The sequence below is a fragment of the Protopterus annectens genome, chromosome 9.part0, assembly GCF_019279795.1.
Source record: "Protopterus annectens isolate FY-2018-M chromosome 9.part0, PAN1.0, whole genome shotgun sequence".
Classification (NCBI taxonomy): domain Eukaryota; kingdom Metazoa; phylum Chordata; order Ceratodontiformes; family Protopteridae; genus Protopterus; species Protopterus annectens.
The window spans coordinates 13,983,138-14,002,952 of NC_056743.1; the positions used below are offsets into that span (position 1 = coordinate 13,983,138).

At 39.9% G+C, this 19,815-nt stretch overlaps 1 protein-coding gene across 1 annotated transcript in view; it reads left to right on the forward strand.

The window, feature by feature from the left end:
- The window catches only part of LOC122811013 (synembryn-A-like), a 1,010,573-nt gene that overhangs the window by 915,506 nt on the left and 75,252 nt on the right, over positions 1 to 19,815 (forward strand). The window contains exon 9 of the mRNA XM_044082526.1: positions 16,403 to 16,522. Coding sequence (XP_043938461.1) covers positions 16,403 to 16,522 — 120 coding nt within the window. The remainder of the gene's footprint in view (positions 1 to 16,402; positions 16,523 to 19,815) is intronic.

The following is a 19,815-nucleotide window of genomic DNA, read 5'->3' on the forward strand; positions in this document are numbered from 1 at the left end:
CTCCCAGGCCCCTGCTTGTAAATGGTTCATCTCCCTAGCTCTTGCTTACACTTATCAAGGGTATCTGAACTTGTCAGGGATTTGGGATGCACAAATCACCCTTGTGGTTATTAGCCTAGTAAACACATGTGAACCTATATACCATTATACATCAGGGCATCATGCACTCCATGTTACACAGAGCTTGGTGAGGCTGCCATTACTGGGTACATCAACTAGATAAATGTGTTAGGAGAACCAAATGTGCTGCATGTCAGAGCACCTGTCACTGGGATAAGGACTGTCCAAACGTGAGTGAACAATGTAAAATAATAGAGGAAAGCAAAATATCTGAAGATATTTGCGAAAGAGTTAGTTTCAGATACAGAGATTTTTTTGTGACAGAACTCTGTGAATCAGCTGTGATTGATACTGCACACCAATACACTATGGAGAAAAATGGGTAGACACCTGTAGCTGTAAACTCAGATGGACGAACAGACAGATGGACTGTGGTAGCAAAGATGTTGACAATTGATACATCAAGTAGCAGGGCTTCCAGATCTGGAGATGGAAAAAGAGACTGAAAATAACAGCAAAAATAGGAAATTTAAGTGTGATAAAACATAAAGAATTTCAACTGAGAAAACGGCTTTTGCGTAAGACATCTTTAAAAAGAACAACAATAGTCGGTACTTTTCCGTTATCGGGACAACAATTCTAACGTGCTAGCATGTGCACGCAGTGATCGCACAGCAGAAGTCCCACCTTTTGTTTACATTACTGTCTTGTATATGTTCTTGCAGAAAAATATTTGTCTCGTAGAAAAGTTTGCGAGGCGCTCTAACCCTTCAAGGACTGATGATAAGCTTGACGAAAATAGCAGCAAAATCAGCACATTTGGGACTTTGGATGGGCATAGTGTGGTTACACTCCTATCCCAGAAAATGACAGGGGAATATACCTTTCAAATGTCAGCTGCTAACTAGCAGGCATAACAGTAGGGTTTGGACACTTAAAAAGTAGCATCGTTCCCCCAAGGTTTACTGATCTTCCTGGTAAAGTGATTAAGGTTACACAAATTACTGAATCACTAATTGTAAGGGTCTGCTATCTGGTCACCTTGTAATACGAACAAATAAGTGACCCTGTTTGTGGGCCATTGTTAAGAGCTCAGTCAGAGTTCCGCCAGCCACACGAAATTTTTTCTGTTATTCATGTGATTTTTTTTTTTTTTGTAAAGAAATTATTTAAGCCATTTCTTCAGTACCACATTTGCCTATTCCTTATATCATTGTTGAATGTGATGATACCACATTGTAGCAGATGACAAGCCGCTCTGTGTATGTAATGTTATGTCATATCCCTCTTTTTTGCAGTACAGTCCCAAATCCCAATTTCAGTAGTGGTGTCGGTGAGGTGGGATGGGCAAGTGTCCTGAGATTTTAAGACAAAAATATGTGCTCGGTTACATGAAACAGTTGCAACAAAGACACCTTATATACAACAAAACAATATAAGCAGGTAAAATAAGTGGAGTCCAGTCTTTTGCCTTTGTATGTATGGTTTGAGCCGTAAAATGTCTATTTTCCTTACAGAAATGCCTGACTTGGGATATCTGAAAAAGTACCAATGTATCCCCTGGCATTCATGGCAGTCAAGTCTTGCAAGAAGATACAGCCAAGCGTCACAGAAATTGACATTGCCCAGGCACGTTAGAACTGTTGCCCCAATAACGGAAAAGTACCGAATAGTCTCATACATGAAAAATGACAAAACAGCAATGTTTATGAACAGCCAGTGACTCTTAATTTCACTAGCTGTGAACATTGTTATTTCAGATTTCTAGTCCTTAAAAATTAGCATTTTGAGAAGGAGTTCTTCATATATTCAGAGTACATGACCAGGGAAGACAAGCAAAATGTTTTAAAGAACCTATATCTTCTGTTAAGACATGCTTCTGGGACAAACAGCAAAAAAAACATATTTTCTGGCAAAGGAAACAAAATCCCCTCATGCATTTTGATCTTGAAACATTATTGACAGTTGTGAGGTTTGCCTGGGGTATAAACCTAAGCCCAGCGTTGACATGCTTCTGGCATAATCCGTATGATGTGACACTTATTGTAGACTTACATGAACCCAAACTTGACAGTTGCACTTGAAACCTTCATACCATTAATCAAGTTACATGTTTCAGTGTTGCAAGCATTATAACCACAAAGACACAACCAGAAATTGTATAGAAATGTATTCATTGCTAAACAAACATCGTTCTCCTAAGGCATTTTTCTTTGACAATAGTGAAGAAGTCACTATGATGCAATCAGAGATAGGGCAGAGAACCTAATTTCTGAAATTATAACCATGGTGGGATGTATGTCAGTGACTTAAAAGGTAGCATACACACTTTTGATGCTGGAAGATCAGGAGACTGGATTGTATTCCCACACTGGGTGCTTGGATTCATTTTTCTTTTGCAGCATAAAGGAAGTGCTGCATTCCAGAATGAGCCATCCTTTGGAAGGGTCATTAAACTGAGGTACCATCTACTTGAATCGGTGGTAGCTAACGTGGATGTAAAACATCCCATGACACTTTCTGTAAACATTGCATTTTATGTCAAGTGCAAATGACCAAATTTTTCTGAACCAAATATTTCCCCCATAACATTTTGAATTTGTTAATGAGCTAAGTGAGCTGGTCCTGATGTCCACATAGTTCCTGCCTCCCTGTTCTCAGTAATTCCCAAAACCTTCAAAGCATTTTTTTTTTTTACAGTTCTGCTCGACAAGGGCACAAGAAAATAATTTTCTTGGGTGGCGAAAGCCAGGGTACATTTTTTGGCTAGGCTTATATAGGCCTTAGGGCCAATAGCCTAGTACCTACCTATGAACCTATTAGTTTATTAAAAATTGCAGTAAACCAGGGTATGCATTCAAAAAGAACAAAAACTAAAATCTTATGACATTCTCATATGACCACCACACTTGAACAGAAAACTAAAAATACACTTTTATAGCACTTTTACCCACTTCCTGTTTGTACAACAATCTGTGTATTCTACCATTTGTCATTTTTTCTGCTTTTTGTGTTAAACCTCATCACACCTTTTCCAATGGACCCGTAATGCTCTTATGACTACTTTGTCTATTTTTTCCATCTGCTTTCCCCAGTGAATAAATGTATGTCACATTTTCCAATTTTAATGGTGGTAGATGGTGAACTATGGCTGGGCAGGACAAAGCCAGATGAAACTCTGGTGGAGATCTGTAGTGGTCCTGATGTCCAAATAGTTCCTTCCTCCCTGTTCTTCTCAGTAATTCCCAAAACCTTCAAAACATTTTTTTTTACAGTTCTTAAATGAGTACATCTCTTCATCTCTTACTTTTTGTTTCAGGCATTTGACGGTATTTCTCTGAGGTAATCATGACATGAAATGCAATGTTGAGCAAGGCAACACAGCATTTTTAAACTTAACTTTTAACTTATTCCAGTGCTATACTAAATAATATGCATTAACTATTTGTTCATTCCATTGACAACACCAAATTTTTCTGAACCAAATATTTCCACCATAACATTTTGAATTTGTTAATGAGCTAAGTGAAGTGGTTCATGGACCATTTTCAGCCATGACCTGCGCTATATAGATGCTACAAAACATGTAGATACCGAACGTGTTCACAGAACCATTACAAAGCCTCGATTGTTCAGGCAGTAACAATACATTTTGTGAGTCATTACAAAGTGCTAACTTTACAACTATGCAAGAAAGAAAGCAGACTGGACCTAACATACATCAGTAGTAAGTAAATATTTCAGAAGCAGTAGTGGATAAATTTAACAGACTGAAGGTGGCAATTGTGCTTGAAGAAACACATTCAGGGATACAGCACTAAGTCATCTACAAGGGTTTTGCTTCTATCTTCGGCAAGCATGTTTTATTACACTACAGCTCTTGAAGTGCAGTTTGTAGTACAGTACAACAACAAACATTAGTATCGTAAAGGTTGTCGATGCAGATTTTATCGTAATATTTGACAAACAGTACTTGCTGCATTTTTGCTAGGGCTAGGCCTGCCTCCAGTAGTTATGTTTATTACCAGTCGTCGTGTACCTCTGGTATGTGCTCATTCTTATGCTTATGGTATCGAGCTTGTAGGCCTGTAAGAGCTACAGTTGCACCCAGCATGCATTATTTACAGTTACATACAATATTTACAAAAAATGTATTCAGTCAGCAATGCAGAGGCTTTAACACTTAATAATGAAACATGCATTCAGATAATGATGTTAAGGTACCTTATGTTTAAAATCGCATTTAGTTTAGTAACCTGTGACCCAGAAACAATTGCATTTATTCTTCATGTGTAAGATGCTATTTAGATTTTTCTTAAACAGCTGCAGTTTATTGGCATCTTTTATTGTAGGATGTTATCTCCGTATGCTGTTACAATTTTTGTGAATGCTGTTGTAGTCAAATCTAATTCAAGTGCTGGTCTGAGCAGCTGTACTACTACCATGATGCATGGTATGTGAGTTTTCTGCGTAGTGGTCAGCAGTGTCTTTCTTTTATCAGTTTGAAGTTGTGTTTAGAAGGAAGGAAGCTCTGGCTCTTAGCAGTATACAAGTTGTCTTTCCTTACAATGGTGGTGTCTAGGAGTGGCCAGATAAATTAATCTCAGTACCTATTCTCAGATGTTTCTTTAAGAGCAGTATTTTGAGCCGAAAGTAATGAGATTATGGACTGGCCATATTCCAGTCCAGAAAGTTGTACATTCAAGGTTATTGGTCTCATTGTTCCAGACGAAGTGTGCTTAACTCAGTAACATTTGTAGTTGTTAGAACTTCATTTATGTCCATGTATAAGTATGTGGGGAGGACGATAGACTTTGATCTAGGGTGATTTCTTACTATATCTGAAGATCTCTGCCTGGAACAAGGCGGTCAACAGATCCTAGAATTAACTGATATTGCTTTGACCTTCTGTTTCTGCCAAATACCATGACTGTTGTCTTAGCTGTGTTTATGGTATGTTTATTTTTATGTGTTTATTTAGTTAGTCAGATTTTGTTTACTTGGGTAAACAACTGATCACTTTCATTCTCATCTTGTGGTTGTTGCGTCTTTCGGCTTTTCCCTGTTAGGGGTCGCCACAGCGGAACTCCGGTCCGCTAATGATTGGTAGTTGATTTTTACGTGCCAAGTTACCAGCCCTGACGCACAACCTTCAACGAAGGTATGCCCATTCACGCATGTCTCCATGCACAAGACGCTCTAGCTGAGAATCGAACCGGACAGCGTCTTACTGTGAGGTGACAATGCTTGTGGTCAATATACAAAACAAACAAGCTTGTAATAAAATGTAAATGACAGTAAAGCAGTACACTGACAGAGTAGTGCTTAGGAGAAATCATATATGAAGAAAGGTTTCAAAACATTTAAACCATTAGAGTAGAATAAATTAGATTTGTAAAGAAGCAAAGAATCTTAGCGGTTGAGTTAGAGTGGAGAAGAGTTAAAGCTGACTTAAGTGATGTGACCTGATGGGTAATGGATGTTAAAGCTGACTTAAGTGATGTGACCTGATGGGCAACAGATGTCACAGCTGACTTAATTGATGTGACCTGATGGGTAACAGATGTCAAAGCTGGCTTAAGTGTTGTGACCTGATGGGTAACGAATGTCAAAGCTGACTTAAGTGATGTGACCTGATGGGTAACGGATGTCAAAGCTGACCTAAGTGATGTGACCTGATGGGTAATGGATGTCAAAGCTGACTTAAGTGATGTGACCTGATGGGTAACGGATGTTAAAGCTGACTTAAGTGATGTGACCTGATGGATAACGGATGTTAAAGCTGACTTAAGTGATATGACCTGATGGGTAACGGAAGTTAAAGCTGACTTAAGTGATGTGACCTGATGGGTAACGGATGTTAAAGCTGACTTAAGTGATGTGACCTGATGGATAACGGATGTTAAAGCTGACTTAAGTGATGTGACCTGATGGGTAACGGATACATTCTGCTTGTTTAACTAAATAAATATTTAGTAAAGAATGGAACTTGGAATATGATGATGTTGGTAAGTTAATTCCATGTCCGCTCAAAGTCATTGTACGATGTCATAGTGATATCCCCTATGTTTTGACACGCATTGGTGAATATAATATCACCTTCATGCAGAAGATAGTTAACTAATAGGAAATTCCAGTTGTGGTCAGTAATGAAGAGAAAAAACAGCAGAGGACCAAGTACTGACCCTTAACATACCCCTTTTTTGATGTTGCCAGCTCCTAAATCATTGGTGTCCCCCTCCCCCCTGAAGGGATCTGTCAGTAAAGTAGTCTTTCAACAGTAATAAGACCTCATCAGGGAAGCCATTTTATTTAGTATATTATGGTCAGCTGTTTTGAAAGTTCTTTTAAAGTTCAAGAAAAATACCCCCTGTGAATAGTACGTCTCCAGCCTGCAGTATGTCTTTAATGAATGAGCATAAAGCTGCAATATTTGTATAATTAGGTTTAAAGTCATGCTGTTTCTAAGACATAATATCATATTTCTGGATGTATACTAGTTGATCATATGCTAACTTCTCAAGTGTTTTGCTGATGGACAGATTTACAATACTAGGCCTGTAGCCAGCTGCAGAGGAAGGTGTGCTGGTCTTAAGTAGAGGAAATATGAACACATTTGAAGATATAGGGTAGTGACTCGGTAGTGATCAGTGACACGTTGAAAACATGTCAGAGGTCTACACAACACCTCATAGCCTCGTCGTAATAGTGTGTAATATTGGATCAGATGTTCTGTCTATTCTGCTTACCTTTTTTTTGATGTGTCTCTTATTTACGGACAGGCGGTAGAATGGTGGATATTTTAGTTGTTGATGCAGTGGTGCAGGATGGGTATAATTAAATAACAAATCATTGGCTGGGAGGGACTGGCTATGTGTGTAAATGTATTAAGTGTGTCACTAAGGAATACCTTTATTGAGATTTTTTTGGGAAATACCTTGCTATTTGCAATAGCTTTGAATGCTTGCCAGAGTAGTTTTGGACAACCAAAACTAATCTGCTGTAGTTTTGTAATTTAATGGTCTTTAAAGGTATTGATTTTAATTCTTACCTCATCTGTTTTGTGTTTGTTCAGTTATGTGAGTCTGATTTCCAAATTTTCCAAGCATTATCTCTATCATTTATTTGTTATTTTAGGTCATCATTAAGCCTTGGTGTATTAGTACCCTGTATTACAATCTTTTTAAAAGGATACAATCTGTCCTACATAAGTGATAGCAGATTGTAAGAGGAGGACATAGATTGTGTTGAGTTTTCAGCCAGGTCACAGTACTGATTCAGCCCTCCTGTCCTCTTTAAACACTGTATATAGCCACTGGAATCAGAACCTCCTCACTTACTCAGTCTTCTATAAACCATGTGACATTGTCTCTCATGAACGTGTACTTACGAATAAACCATGTGACGTTGTCTCTCATGAACGTGTACTTACGAATAAACCATGTGACGTTGTCTCTCATGAACGTGTACTTACGAATAAACCATGTGACGTTGTCTCTTATGAACGTGTACTTACGAGGCTCTCCAACCTGGGCCTTAGCATTCTAAGCTTAAGCCTGTTTAGAAGTTATCTTTCTAGCTGCCACCAGTTAGTAATATGAAATGACGCTTCTAACTTTCTTACCATCTCAAGAGTCATTCTTCAAGGCGTTATTCTAGGGCCCTTACTTTTTAATATCTTCATAAATGATTGGAATATCACTGCTGGTATTGCACACTGTGCCAGTGATTCCACCCCTAGTTGCTCTACCTCCTCAACTTCCAAACTTGAAGATCTATCTCAACTCACCTTCTCCAATACAGAAAAACACCTGAAAGACTCCCACTTTGTATTTAAAAAAAAAATATATATATATATATATATATATATATATATATATATATATGTATATATATATTATCTTTTTTACTTTCCCCCATGTCCACACAAAATCTTTCTCAGATCACTGCTTCCTCTGTGAACAAAGCAGTACTCGAACAGCTCCAGTAAATAATACTTTTTGGAGTAATCATCAGTTTACCACATTATATCAAAGACTAGTGAAAAAACTGTTTTTTGTTTTTAATCAAGCCTTGCCTTTATTGTTCTGCATTCTTTTACTTGTTAACCCAGCAGTTCATCATATAGTATGCTAAAATTATTTTTAATACCAAACCTAACAAAGGTAATGTTTTGCATAAAACACCTGAAAGTAACCCTTTATCTATAACATCGAAGAAAAAAAAGTCTGCACAAACCCTCCTTCACTCTTCTACAGGCTTCCCCTCATGTCACCAACGACCAAAATACACTCCTGCACAAATTTAGTAAATGTTACAACATGTCAAATATACAACAAATCATCCCAGCAAAACACACCACAGCCTAGTACTCCAGCAAACCCAGTGGTTGCAACTCTAGAATGTTCTTACATTTTACTAACTAAAAACGGCCTTAAACATTCCAAACATTTCTAGAATACGCCCTGAAAAATTAAACTTGCTAATTAAGTACTAACCATGTAAACAATTTACATCTCTATACCAAAATCATATCCTCACCATAAAACTAAACAATCACTTTGGTGTCTCCCTTTACTGCTGCAATGTAGCTAAACTTTAGAACCTAATTCCCCTAACATAAGAGGGGTAGCCAAGTGATCCACCTTTCTACACAACCTAAAAACTCATATAGCCTCTGCCTGGGCATGATCCTGCAACACTTGAACGTGAACTTCACTGCTGTCTACTAAAGCCTAGCCAAAACTCTTATAACATTCCAGACTCTGACTCCTCTTTTTTTAACTCTCACCTTTTACATCCCTATTCATTTTCCACCCCCTAGCCTACCTAATTCCTCCTTAATCAACCTACTACTTCATCCCACACAACAAATATGCTACTACACTGCATCCATCTAAAAAGTCATGGATATCTTCTAGACCATTTTATTTATTTACTCTTGTGTAAGTCTCAATTCCAGTTATTAAAATGCCATACTTTTTGTTGTACACCATTCTATTTACAGTGTTTTTTGTATGTGTGTTTGTCTCCTTTTCTTTTCGTGGAGCATTTCTCATCAGACTGAAAAGAGGCCATAGAGTCCCAGTTACCCATACTCTAAGTGCTAAGTGAAAAGGACTGTACAAATTGTCCAAAATCTCATGAATACATCAGTGAGCATGAATAGAAACTGTCATGTTGACATATAGTGGGTTTACTGGAGTTCAGAATATTCATCTGCGTTGTGTATGTCTTTCACCGGCTCAGTTACTTAAACATCTACTTTGTTATTAATTCTTCAGAATTTAAGTCAAATATCAGGCAGCACCAAACAAAAACACCACAGATAAAAATAATATTATGACTACTGAGCAAGACGCTTATGTTCTGTGAAAAAGAAATAACTGAACAGGAAAGCAAAATACTGACCATTGTCTGCAGATTAAACCCAGGCCCCCCCCGTATTCTGTGAAGTTGTCACTCCACTATGTCAACAAGGAGTCTCTGGACAGTTAGGTATCTGCCTTTCCCCCAATTTCCCCCCAAGAGCAGTTTCTCTTTTCCACTTGGAAACTACCGTGGTGGTGAGTTTTGAACACACAAACATCCATAGGATCATAGGAGGTTACTAGGTTATTGTCCCTGAGGCCGTTATAAGCCTAGCCAAGAGTTTAGCCCATGTTTCGACAAGTCAGCATCCGATGCCCCTATCCAGCAGAGACATGGGTGGAATCCTAGGGGTATATTTTCTGTTTCCCATCCAGTTATCCAGGTTGCGCTTAAAAAGGGGTAAAGAGGTACTCTGCTTGATATGGAGAGGGAGTCTATTCCATAGATGGGGGAGTCTCTAGGACACACATCTGTCCCACCAACAAGTCCTGTTGGTTGTTGCACTCCACGTTGAGGTCGTGCGTGTGGGTTACTGGAGTGGAGCTTGACCTGCGGATATGCAGCACTCCCATCAAGGTGGGGTCAGTGATCGCCTTGTATGCCAGACAGAAGTCATCTCTGAGAAGTCTGTATGAAACTGAGGGATAGGGCTTTTAGCCTATCTGTGTATGGTAGATGTTTGAGGCCCTGGATTCTCCTGGTGAGGAACCTCTGTGGTCTCTCCAGCGCTGCATGTGCTTTGCGAGGTATATGCCGAAAGGGGCATTGTACTTAATAATGGGCCTTATAAGGGAAGAATACAAGGATGTTATGACCTCCTTGTCTCTGGAAGAGATACCCTTACTTATAAGGTGGGCCATGTAGAAGGCTTTCCGTACAGCAGAAGCAACTTGGTGGTCAAAAGTCAGGTTGCTATCAACCTGGGTGCCCAAATTCCTCACAACTGATTGCGTACTTAGGACATTGTTATTAATGTAATAATTTGTGAGTGCGTTACTCTCCCCAAAGGGGATGATGATGCATTTTTTGGTATTCAGCTTGAGGCCATGTTTCTGGCACCAGTCATTTGTCTGAGTGAGACCCTCTTGGACGATGTCCACATCACTAGGAGAATTGATGACAGTACCCAGCTTGCAGTCATCTGCAAACTTGGTTAGCAATAGCCCACTGGTTTTGACCTGCACCTCAGAAAAGTATATCCCAAATAACAGAGGTCCCAAGACCGAACCCTGGGATACGCTGCTTGTTATGGGTCTGCTGCTTGAGGTGGCTTTACCTATTTTGATTAGATGGATTCTATCAGTGAGACAGTTTGCTACCTATCTGATAACATATGGATTGATGACTAGTTGAGAGAGTTTATCTATTATGCCTGGGTGGGGAATATTGTCAAATGCTTTGGCCAGGTCAAGGTAGGCGGTGTGCAGCATCTTCCCCTCGTCCATGGCTTTGGTGACTGTCTCAAAGAAGTCGATAAAATGTAGCAGTCATGTTCTCCCCTTGACAAAGCCAAACTGTATAGGATCAAGTGTTTGGAGGTTGGCAATATCCTTGTTAACGAGGTCCATGATAATCCGTTCCATGGCCTTGCAGATCAGGCTAGTTAGGCTGATGGATCTATAATTTTCTGGATCGGTGGATGCTCCACCTTTGTGTAACGGGATAACAGTGGCTGTCCTCCACTTAGATGGGATGAAGCCAGTACTCAGGCTTTGGTTGAATAGGATGCCTAATGGCACTGCAAGTTCCTGCCTGAGTTCACTTAGGATGCACCCTGGGATGTTGTCGGGTCCCACGGAGGCTGTATTATTTTGCCTTTGAGAGAGCAGTGATGACCTGTTCCCTAGATATAAGGAGAAGGGGACAGGTACTGGGGATGTCCTGATTTACTTATCGGGGGATAGAGGGGTAATGTTTTTGCTGTATCTGTCAGCCAGAAAGTTTGCTATAGCTACGGCATTTGTATATGTGGTATCCTTGACCACCAGTTCTGAACAGATCTGGGTGGTTCCTTTGAGGTTGCAGATATATGTGAAGAAGGCCTTACGATTGTTTCCAGTAGATGTGGCCAATTTGGACTCGAAGTTTGCTTTGGAGGATTTCACTAGTGCTCTTATTTGCTTGTTCAGGCTAAGGAGACATTGCTTCCAATTTGGAACCTGCTCCTTCTTGGTCTTGGACAGCATTTTTTTTCCTTTTATTATCGAGTTTATTTATTGCAGATGCCCACCAGACAGGTTTACTCTTCCTAGTGGAGGATGATTTAGTCCTGTTGGGTATTCCTGATTCCATGCATCTATATAAATGCTTGTATAGTGCTTTGGTGTAGTTTTGGATATTGGTGCCAGTTCCTACAGAGGGAGAGGGGGCTGTGAAGCTGTTTATACCATTCCTTAGGAGGCTGTAATCAGCTTTGGAGAAGTTTTTATGTCTGATCCTAGCTAGAGGGGGGTTGGGGGAGATGGTGACTTCGAAAGTGACCACTTTATGGTCGGATCTTACCAGGGAGGATGATACTATAGGGATGCTGCAGTGGTTACTCATGTTGGTTAGTACCAAGTCCAAGACATCATCACCTCCTGTGGGGGTATCGACTAGTTGTTCCAAGGCATTTGCATTGACAAAACCAAGGAATCTCTGGGCATTTGAGTTCTGGCATGAGTAGTTTTTCCAATCTATGTTTGGGAAGTTAAAGTCAACCAAGATCAGGGTAAAGGGTTGAATCTTGATAGATTCGAACAGGAGATTCAAACAGGTTCAAATTGGCAGATTGGGCATCTTAAGTCAGATTTGGGGGCCTGTAGCTAGCTATGATTTGAATAAGTGTCTCCTGTGTGTCATACTGTCTGACCAGCTTGGAGGTGTGTATGTCTTTAATGTATATTGAAACTCCACCTCCTTTCACTTTACTGCCCACAGTTTGGGGTCTGAATGTATGATAGGATGAGTAACCAGGTAATGCTGGGGTGCTCGCCATAGCTTTGAACCAGGTTTTTGTGACTGGACAGATGTCAGTATTTTCCAGGGTTATGAATGCTTGCAATGAGTGCAGTTTCATGTTTAGACTCCTAGCATTTAGCAGCATGACCTTTAATTTGTGTTTTGTTGAAATTTTTATGTTGGTAGTTTTAACCTCATCACTTTTCCAAAAAAAGGCACTATAGGGGATGCAAGAGCCTTTGCCAGAAGCCTGAAGCCCAGGTGAGATAGATGTAGGCCATCTCTGGCAAAACATCGTGGTCTGTCAGTCATATCTTCCCAGGCTGTCAGGTACTGGATCCTCCTGGAATGACACCAGAAACTAAGCCAATTGTTAAAGTCAGTCATTTTCTGTTTGTATTGAGGCATCATTCTGGGTGATGGCAGAATGCTGCTTAAGGCATTAATCTGCTATTGTATTAACAACTGAACAGGAAAAACCACTGACCATTGTCTGGGGATTCAGCCCAGCACCCCCACTTCCCTGCATTCCATGCAGGTGTCACTGCCATTAGACCAGCAAGGAGTCTCTGGACAGTTAGCTATCTGACTTCCCCAATCACCACCATGTTGGTTTCATAGCTGAAGGGAGAAACTGATCTTGGGGGGAAGCTGTCTAGAAACTCCATGTTGGTCAAGTGGCAGTAACAATCACACATAATGCAGACAGTGCATTGTTCAGTCTGACTGGTCATACTCTGGGGGTTGTGTCGGGAGTTTATTCATCCTCTGCCTAACACATAATTTAAAGGGTGCAGCAGGGTTCCACTCTGGGGGCCATTGTTGTTTATCATTTGCACGCTCCCACTAGGGAACATTATTCAAAGCAGGGATTTAAATGTCCACTCTTTTTCTGAAGATACAAAGCTTTGCCTCTGTTTTCCTCCAGACTCAATGGCAGCTATAAATCACCTTGTTTTAGACTTGAATCCACAACTGGCTGATTGCCAATCAGCTGAAGCTGAATCCCACAAGATGACTGCAATGTCCATCCATGCTACCATGCATAATTCTTCAGCCCCAAGTTTGTCACCCTGTGTTATCCACAATAGGAACAAGCTGGACTTTTGCTAGTGACTGAAAAACATTAAGCATCTTATTCTGCACACTGGCTTTTACATAGCTGTGCATGCTGTGGTCCCTTCACATCTGATCTGCTACAATGCTCTTTAGTTGAGGCCAAGATGCTAAGCTTGTTCTGTTAAAAATGGTGCAGAACTCTGCCAGCTGGTTACTTACTGAGGTGTCTAGATACTATTGGATTATGCTGTTTTTTCACATACTGCACTGATTAGCTGTTTTTTTGTAGCATCACCTATAATACCTTTATCATGGTCTATTTCACCCAGCACAACTTTGGTCCTTCTTATCTTATGGAACTTTTATGCTGGAATTGACCTGTTCTCCCTTTATATTCATATGAATGTGCAACAGTTCCACTAAGGGTGGATTGGAAGATGTTTTGTAGGCTAGGTGTAGGTCGCCTCTCAGCACCCTGTAGGAGACTGAATATAAGGGCAAGACTTTTAGGTGGTCCATACAGGAACTGTTTTCCACACCATGTAGTCTTTTTGTGAGGCATCTCTATGGAGACTCCATTACTTGCATATGCCTGGGCAGGTACACACCAAAGGGGGAATTGTGCATTATAGTGCTCTTATAAGTGCAGAGAATGAAATGATGACATGTTTGGATCTAGATGCCATACCTGCTTACATGTTGTGCAACACAAAGTGATTTCCTCATTCTACTAAACACATAATGGTCAAATGCCAAATCACTGTCTGCATATGTGCCCAAATCCCTGATTACAGTGTCTTCTCTTAGGGGTGCATTGTCATTGCTGTAGTTTTCTGAGGTGGCCATCTTTCCTAAAGATACTGTGATGCACTCTGGCATTTTGGCATTGAGTTTGATAGTGACTCTGCTACCAGTTATTAGTCTATGTCAGGCAGTCTAGGAGGACACTTGTGTTTTGAAGGGATAGTTTGCAATCATCTGCTAACTTTGTTAGCCATTGGCTCTTGACATTATTCTTGACCTCAGAGAAGGGCATGCCAAACATAAATAGCCCCAGGACTGCACCCTCAGGCACCTCACTAGTAACTGGCCTTTTGTGGAGATAGGATCCAAGACGTTAGAATAGGAGAGTTTATATGTAAGGCATCTGCCTGTCTAGCAGGTGATAGAGGGGTTTATACCTTGTTTCGTGAGCTTTTCTACACTGCTTGAGTGGAGTGCTGTGCCAGATGCCTTGGCTAGGTTGAAGTAGGCTGTGTACACCATTTGCTCACATCCATTGCTTTGGTGATCTTCTAAAAGAAATACACTGGATTGAGTAGGCAAGGCCTGCCATTGACAAACCCAAACTTGTTTGATTCCAATGTTTGTAGGTTACCTCTGTCATCATTTAGGATGTCTGTGTTTATTCTCTGCATAGCTTTGCAAATTAGGCTAGTCAGGCTTATGGGTTGATAATTGCTACGGTCTGTGAATGGCCTGCCCTTGGGCAGCAGGTAACAATTGCAGTCTGACATTCATTTGGCACAAAGCCTGTTTGTGGTTAAATAGTGATTTCAGTAGGCCTGATATTCATGTTACATGCTTTTAAGGAGATTTTCTGGGATATTATTGGGACCCATTGATGCAGCCTTAGAGAATGCTTTGATTAACTACTCTCTAGTGATAGCTGGAGGAGTTATTGATGTGGGTATTTCCTGAGGGGCATCTGCTGGGGTAGGATAAAATTTGGAGCTAAATTTGTTGGCCAGGAGGTTTGCTATATCTACTGGCTCCATGTAGGTGACGCCATTTAAAATTAATTCAGCACATTGTGTACTGCCTATGAGGGCACAGCTTTGTGATTGTCCTTGGTCTGGTAAGCTAATTTTAACTCAGATTTGGCTTTGGCAGACTTTATTAGCCCTGAGTTGCTTGCTTCAGTTGATGAGGGTTTTGTTTTATCTGGCTAGACATTGCACACCCTAATTTTTACCATGAATTTCTTCCTTTTGTTGTACAGCCTATAGATGTTGGGATTCCACAATGGCAACTTGTGTGTTTTTTTTTTTGGATGATCCTCCCCTTATTCTGAGTAGGTACAGCTGGCCTATTCATCTGTCTGTATGATTGTACAGAGTTTCTAGGGTTTGGATGGGGGGCTTGAAATTTTGCCAGGGTGTCACTTAGTAGTAATAAAGTTTGCTGTGGAGTAATTCCTAAAAGTTCCAGGGTTAGCCAGTGTCCCAGATTTTACCTGTATTTCAGAGGAGACAGCTTTATGGTCTAATTTATCCAATAAGGACATTACACTACAGAAGTTGTAACATTCCGCCATGTTTGTGAGAATCAAGTCAAAGATGTTTGCACCCTAGTGGACATAGAGACTAACTGGTCCATAGTGTTTGTATTTGCAAAGTCCAAGAATCTCTGGATCTGCATGTTTGGGGTCACATATGATTCCCAGTTTATATTGCGGTAGTAAGTCGCTCTTGGGTAGAAAGGGAAGTGGCTTCAGTACATTGTATGTGTTATGGTTTTCCTGGTTCTTAGAGGAGGTCCTACAGCTTTCGAGGATATGACATGGGATTGTTTAGGTAATTTGGATGTGGAGAAGTTCAAGGGCGTCATACTGATGGAGCAGCCTTGACATGTTTGTTTTTAATGTAAATAGAGACACCTCCAACTTTTGTTCCTTCCTGTGCAGTAGTTGGTATAAATGTGTCTCCGCCTCTGTAAATTAAATACATTTGCCAAGTTTTGGTTCACTTCCTCAGAGCTCACAGACACTTGCATACCACACCACATCAGTTCCATCTTAGCACAGATAAATACTTTAAATTAATTGTTTACACTTTTTTAAGATATTTGAGTACTGGTGCTGTATTTTCAAATGATTTATTGTATTTTCTATACTTTATCATGTAATAAACTGTACCTGTGATGGGCAAGTTTGCATTTGTGGTTTAGGGTAAACTTTTCCTTCTTCCAGCATTAATCCAGTGACGGGGCGTGTAGAGGAAAAGCAGCCAAATCCTATGGAGGGGATGACGGAAGAACAGAAGGAATATGAGGCAATGAAACTGGTCAGCATGTTCAACAAGCTTTCCAGGTAAATATCACAGCGCTTTGTTTTTTACCCTACCTAACTCAGCAGAAACAGTATAAGCTTATGACAGCATACCTTACTTCATATTACATAACCAGGCGTGCATGTAATATGAGAAGATTTAAAAATGACCTAACATTATAAAAATGATTGTAAATATGAAATGTGTGGACTTAATGAAAAAATATCCATTGATTTGTGATTTCAGTAATTTCTATTATGTATTTAGTATGTGAGATCATTGGCTGCTTCACAGCTGGGTCAGCATAGTTGCAGTATTATGTATAACTGGTTAGCCACAGCTGTGCATGCTAAGCAGTTGTCTTACAGCAGTAACATTACTTTTCACCCACTGTACCCAAATCCTTACCGTGAGCCTTTGTAGTACATGGTGCCCTAAGTGCAGTCTAACAGATCTCTGTTCTTTCAATATGACCTACCTAACCATTTTTCAGGTTATTTCAGAATATGCTTTTACATCTCACAGAAGGTCTGTATCACAGCATCTGTCTAACACGTTGACAACATACTCTGACCCTTTTACTCTTCCCAGATAATTTTGTATGTGCTGCCTTAAATTCAGAGAAAATAAAAATAGGAAATTAAGGGGATAGTGCTGCTTTGCTCCCCTCACTACCTTTTGACATGTAAGTACTGGAGACAGCTTCCTTATTAGAAATGAATGGCCATTCTGTGTGATACCACCACCTGTCCTAACTTACACTCATCAGCTATAGAACTGCAGTGTAGGCATAGCTGGATTGCAGTTTGTCCGAAACTGCTGTAGGATTTGTTTTGACCCGCTTATTTCCTCACTGTTGTGTGACTGGAGATTTAGGATATAGAAGTAAAGGAAGTCTGGGGATGCAGGGGGCTCACTGATCCCTCCAACCCTCTGAGACATGGACAATATAGCCTGACACATACATGCAGATGACTACAGACAATAACAGCATTCTTCATTCTCCTGTGTTGTACTTGTACATTAAATGCAGATTCAGTTCTCACGTAATGATTCTTATAGTCTTAGCAATAATGGCGTCTACTACATATCAAATTTGCCAAAAAAGCGTTACTGATATTGCCAGAATTTAAATCAGTTCTCAGAGCCCTTTAATATTTTACTCGGTTGATCCTTCATGAAGGCTTCTACACACATCATTCACAATGGGAGAATTCGTTAGGCTTCCCTGGATTTCTGTGCCCTGTATCCTCAAAGCATGGACAATTTGTTAGTATGACCAGGGAATTATGGCAACAGTGTATTACAAGTCAAAAAATAAATGTATAGACACAGTAAGTATGGTGGCATAAATAAAAGCAGTATATTTGTAACAGATGTTAAACAAAAGCACATTGTACGCAATCACAAATGGAGCACATTGTACGCAATCACAAAAGCAGCACATTGTATGCAATCACAAATGCAGCACATTATATACAATCACAAATGGAGCACATTGTATGCAATCACGAACAGAACACATTGTATGCAGTCACAATTGCAGCACATTACATACAATTACAAATGCAGCACATTACATACAATCACAAATGGAGCACATTGTATGCAATCACGAACAGAACACACTGTATGCAGTCACAAATGCAGCACATTACATACAATCACAAATGCAGCACATTGCATGCAATCACAAATGGAGCACATTGCATGCAATCACAAATGCAGCACATTACATACAATCACAAATGGAGCACATTGCATGCAATCACAAATGCAGCACATTACATACAATCACAAAAGCAGCACATTGCATGCAATCACAAATGGAGCACATTGCATGCAATCACAAATGCAGCACATTACATACAATTACAAATGCAGCACATTGTATGCAATCACAAATGGAGCACATTGTATGCAATCACGAACAGAACACACTGTATGCAGTCACAATTGCAGCACATTACATACAATTACAAATGCAGCACATTACATACAATCACAAAAGCAGCACATTGCATGCAATCACAAATGGAACACATTGTATGCAGTCACAAATGCAGCACATTACATACAATCACAAAAGCAGCACATTACATACAATCACAAAAGCAGCACATTGCATGCAATCACAAATGGAACACATTGTATGCAGTCACAGATGGAATACACTTATTATTTAATATTTGTACAAAACACACCAGCACTTGTAATATGAATGACAAGAACTGAAAATCTTGGTGGATCTAAACCATCCATCATGAACATTAATACTTAGTTCCAGGTTCAGGTCATCTTAGCGTCTAAAACCTTCACAGGGTCACTCCCTCCCCCATACTGATCAGCTCTCCTCTGCCTCTTAATGATTGGTCTGAGTATGATAGGAAGACCTAAACAGTAAAGAAATGCAAGTGAATGAAAGTGAACATAGTTTGCTCAATGTAAAAAGCATGTTTTAGTGCATTTTTGTTTTTATAATGTAATTATAAGACTCAGAACTTTCTCAGAGGTTTTCAGTTCAGTTATAACCAGTCAAGGGTGGGTCAAACATGCTATCCTGGCACAGTTATCCAAGCAGGTTTTGATGGCTTTTCAGTGACACCTGCCAAACTTCCAAAGGAAGCACATTCCACAGTCTTAGTCTGCTTATACAAAAGGAGTGTTTCTTTACTAATGAGCTATACATGCCTGCAGCAGAATTCCTAGCAGGACACGAATAGTTAATAAAAATGAATAGCAAGTGTGCATGGTAACACTTCATCGCCCTGGTACTTATAGACTAATATTGTCACATTTAGGGAATGGATAGCCGAGTACATTTAACGTCAAATTACCTGGTAGACATAAGAAACATACAAGACATGCACATTAATTTTAGTAGTTATTTTTTGTACACACTCAGGCTGCTGCAAAAACACAAAGTGGCTCCATATTCACTATGTGGTCTTCCTAATGTGTTATATAACAGGAGCAACACATTATGAGGTTTGGATGTAACAGTACATAAAATGTCCTTGTTAACAATAAAATATCTGTAAACAAGAAATTATCCTGTATTACAACAATACAACTCCTATAACAAGCACGAAGCAAGTCCAAATAACAGGATAGCTGGAATCAAATGCAGTTAGTTTCCTTTATTTACACAATGAAAACGGATCTTCTAAAGTTCTTGTCCAATCGAAAATCAACAACGTGATGGCGTCATCTCGTTCCTCTTTTGGCCAAGCGAGTGATGAGGAAATCCCTAACGGACAGAGGAGGTCCTCGTCTCCATTTTTGTTGAGCTGTACGCCGAGGAAAGATGCGCACCAACCAATGGACAGACAAC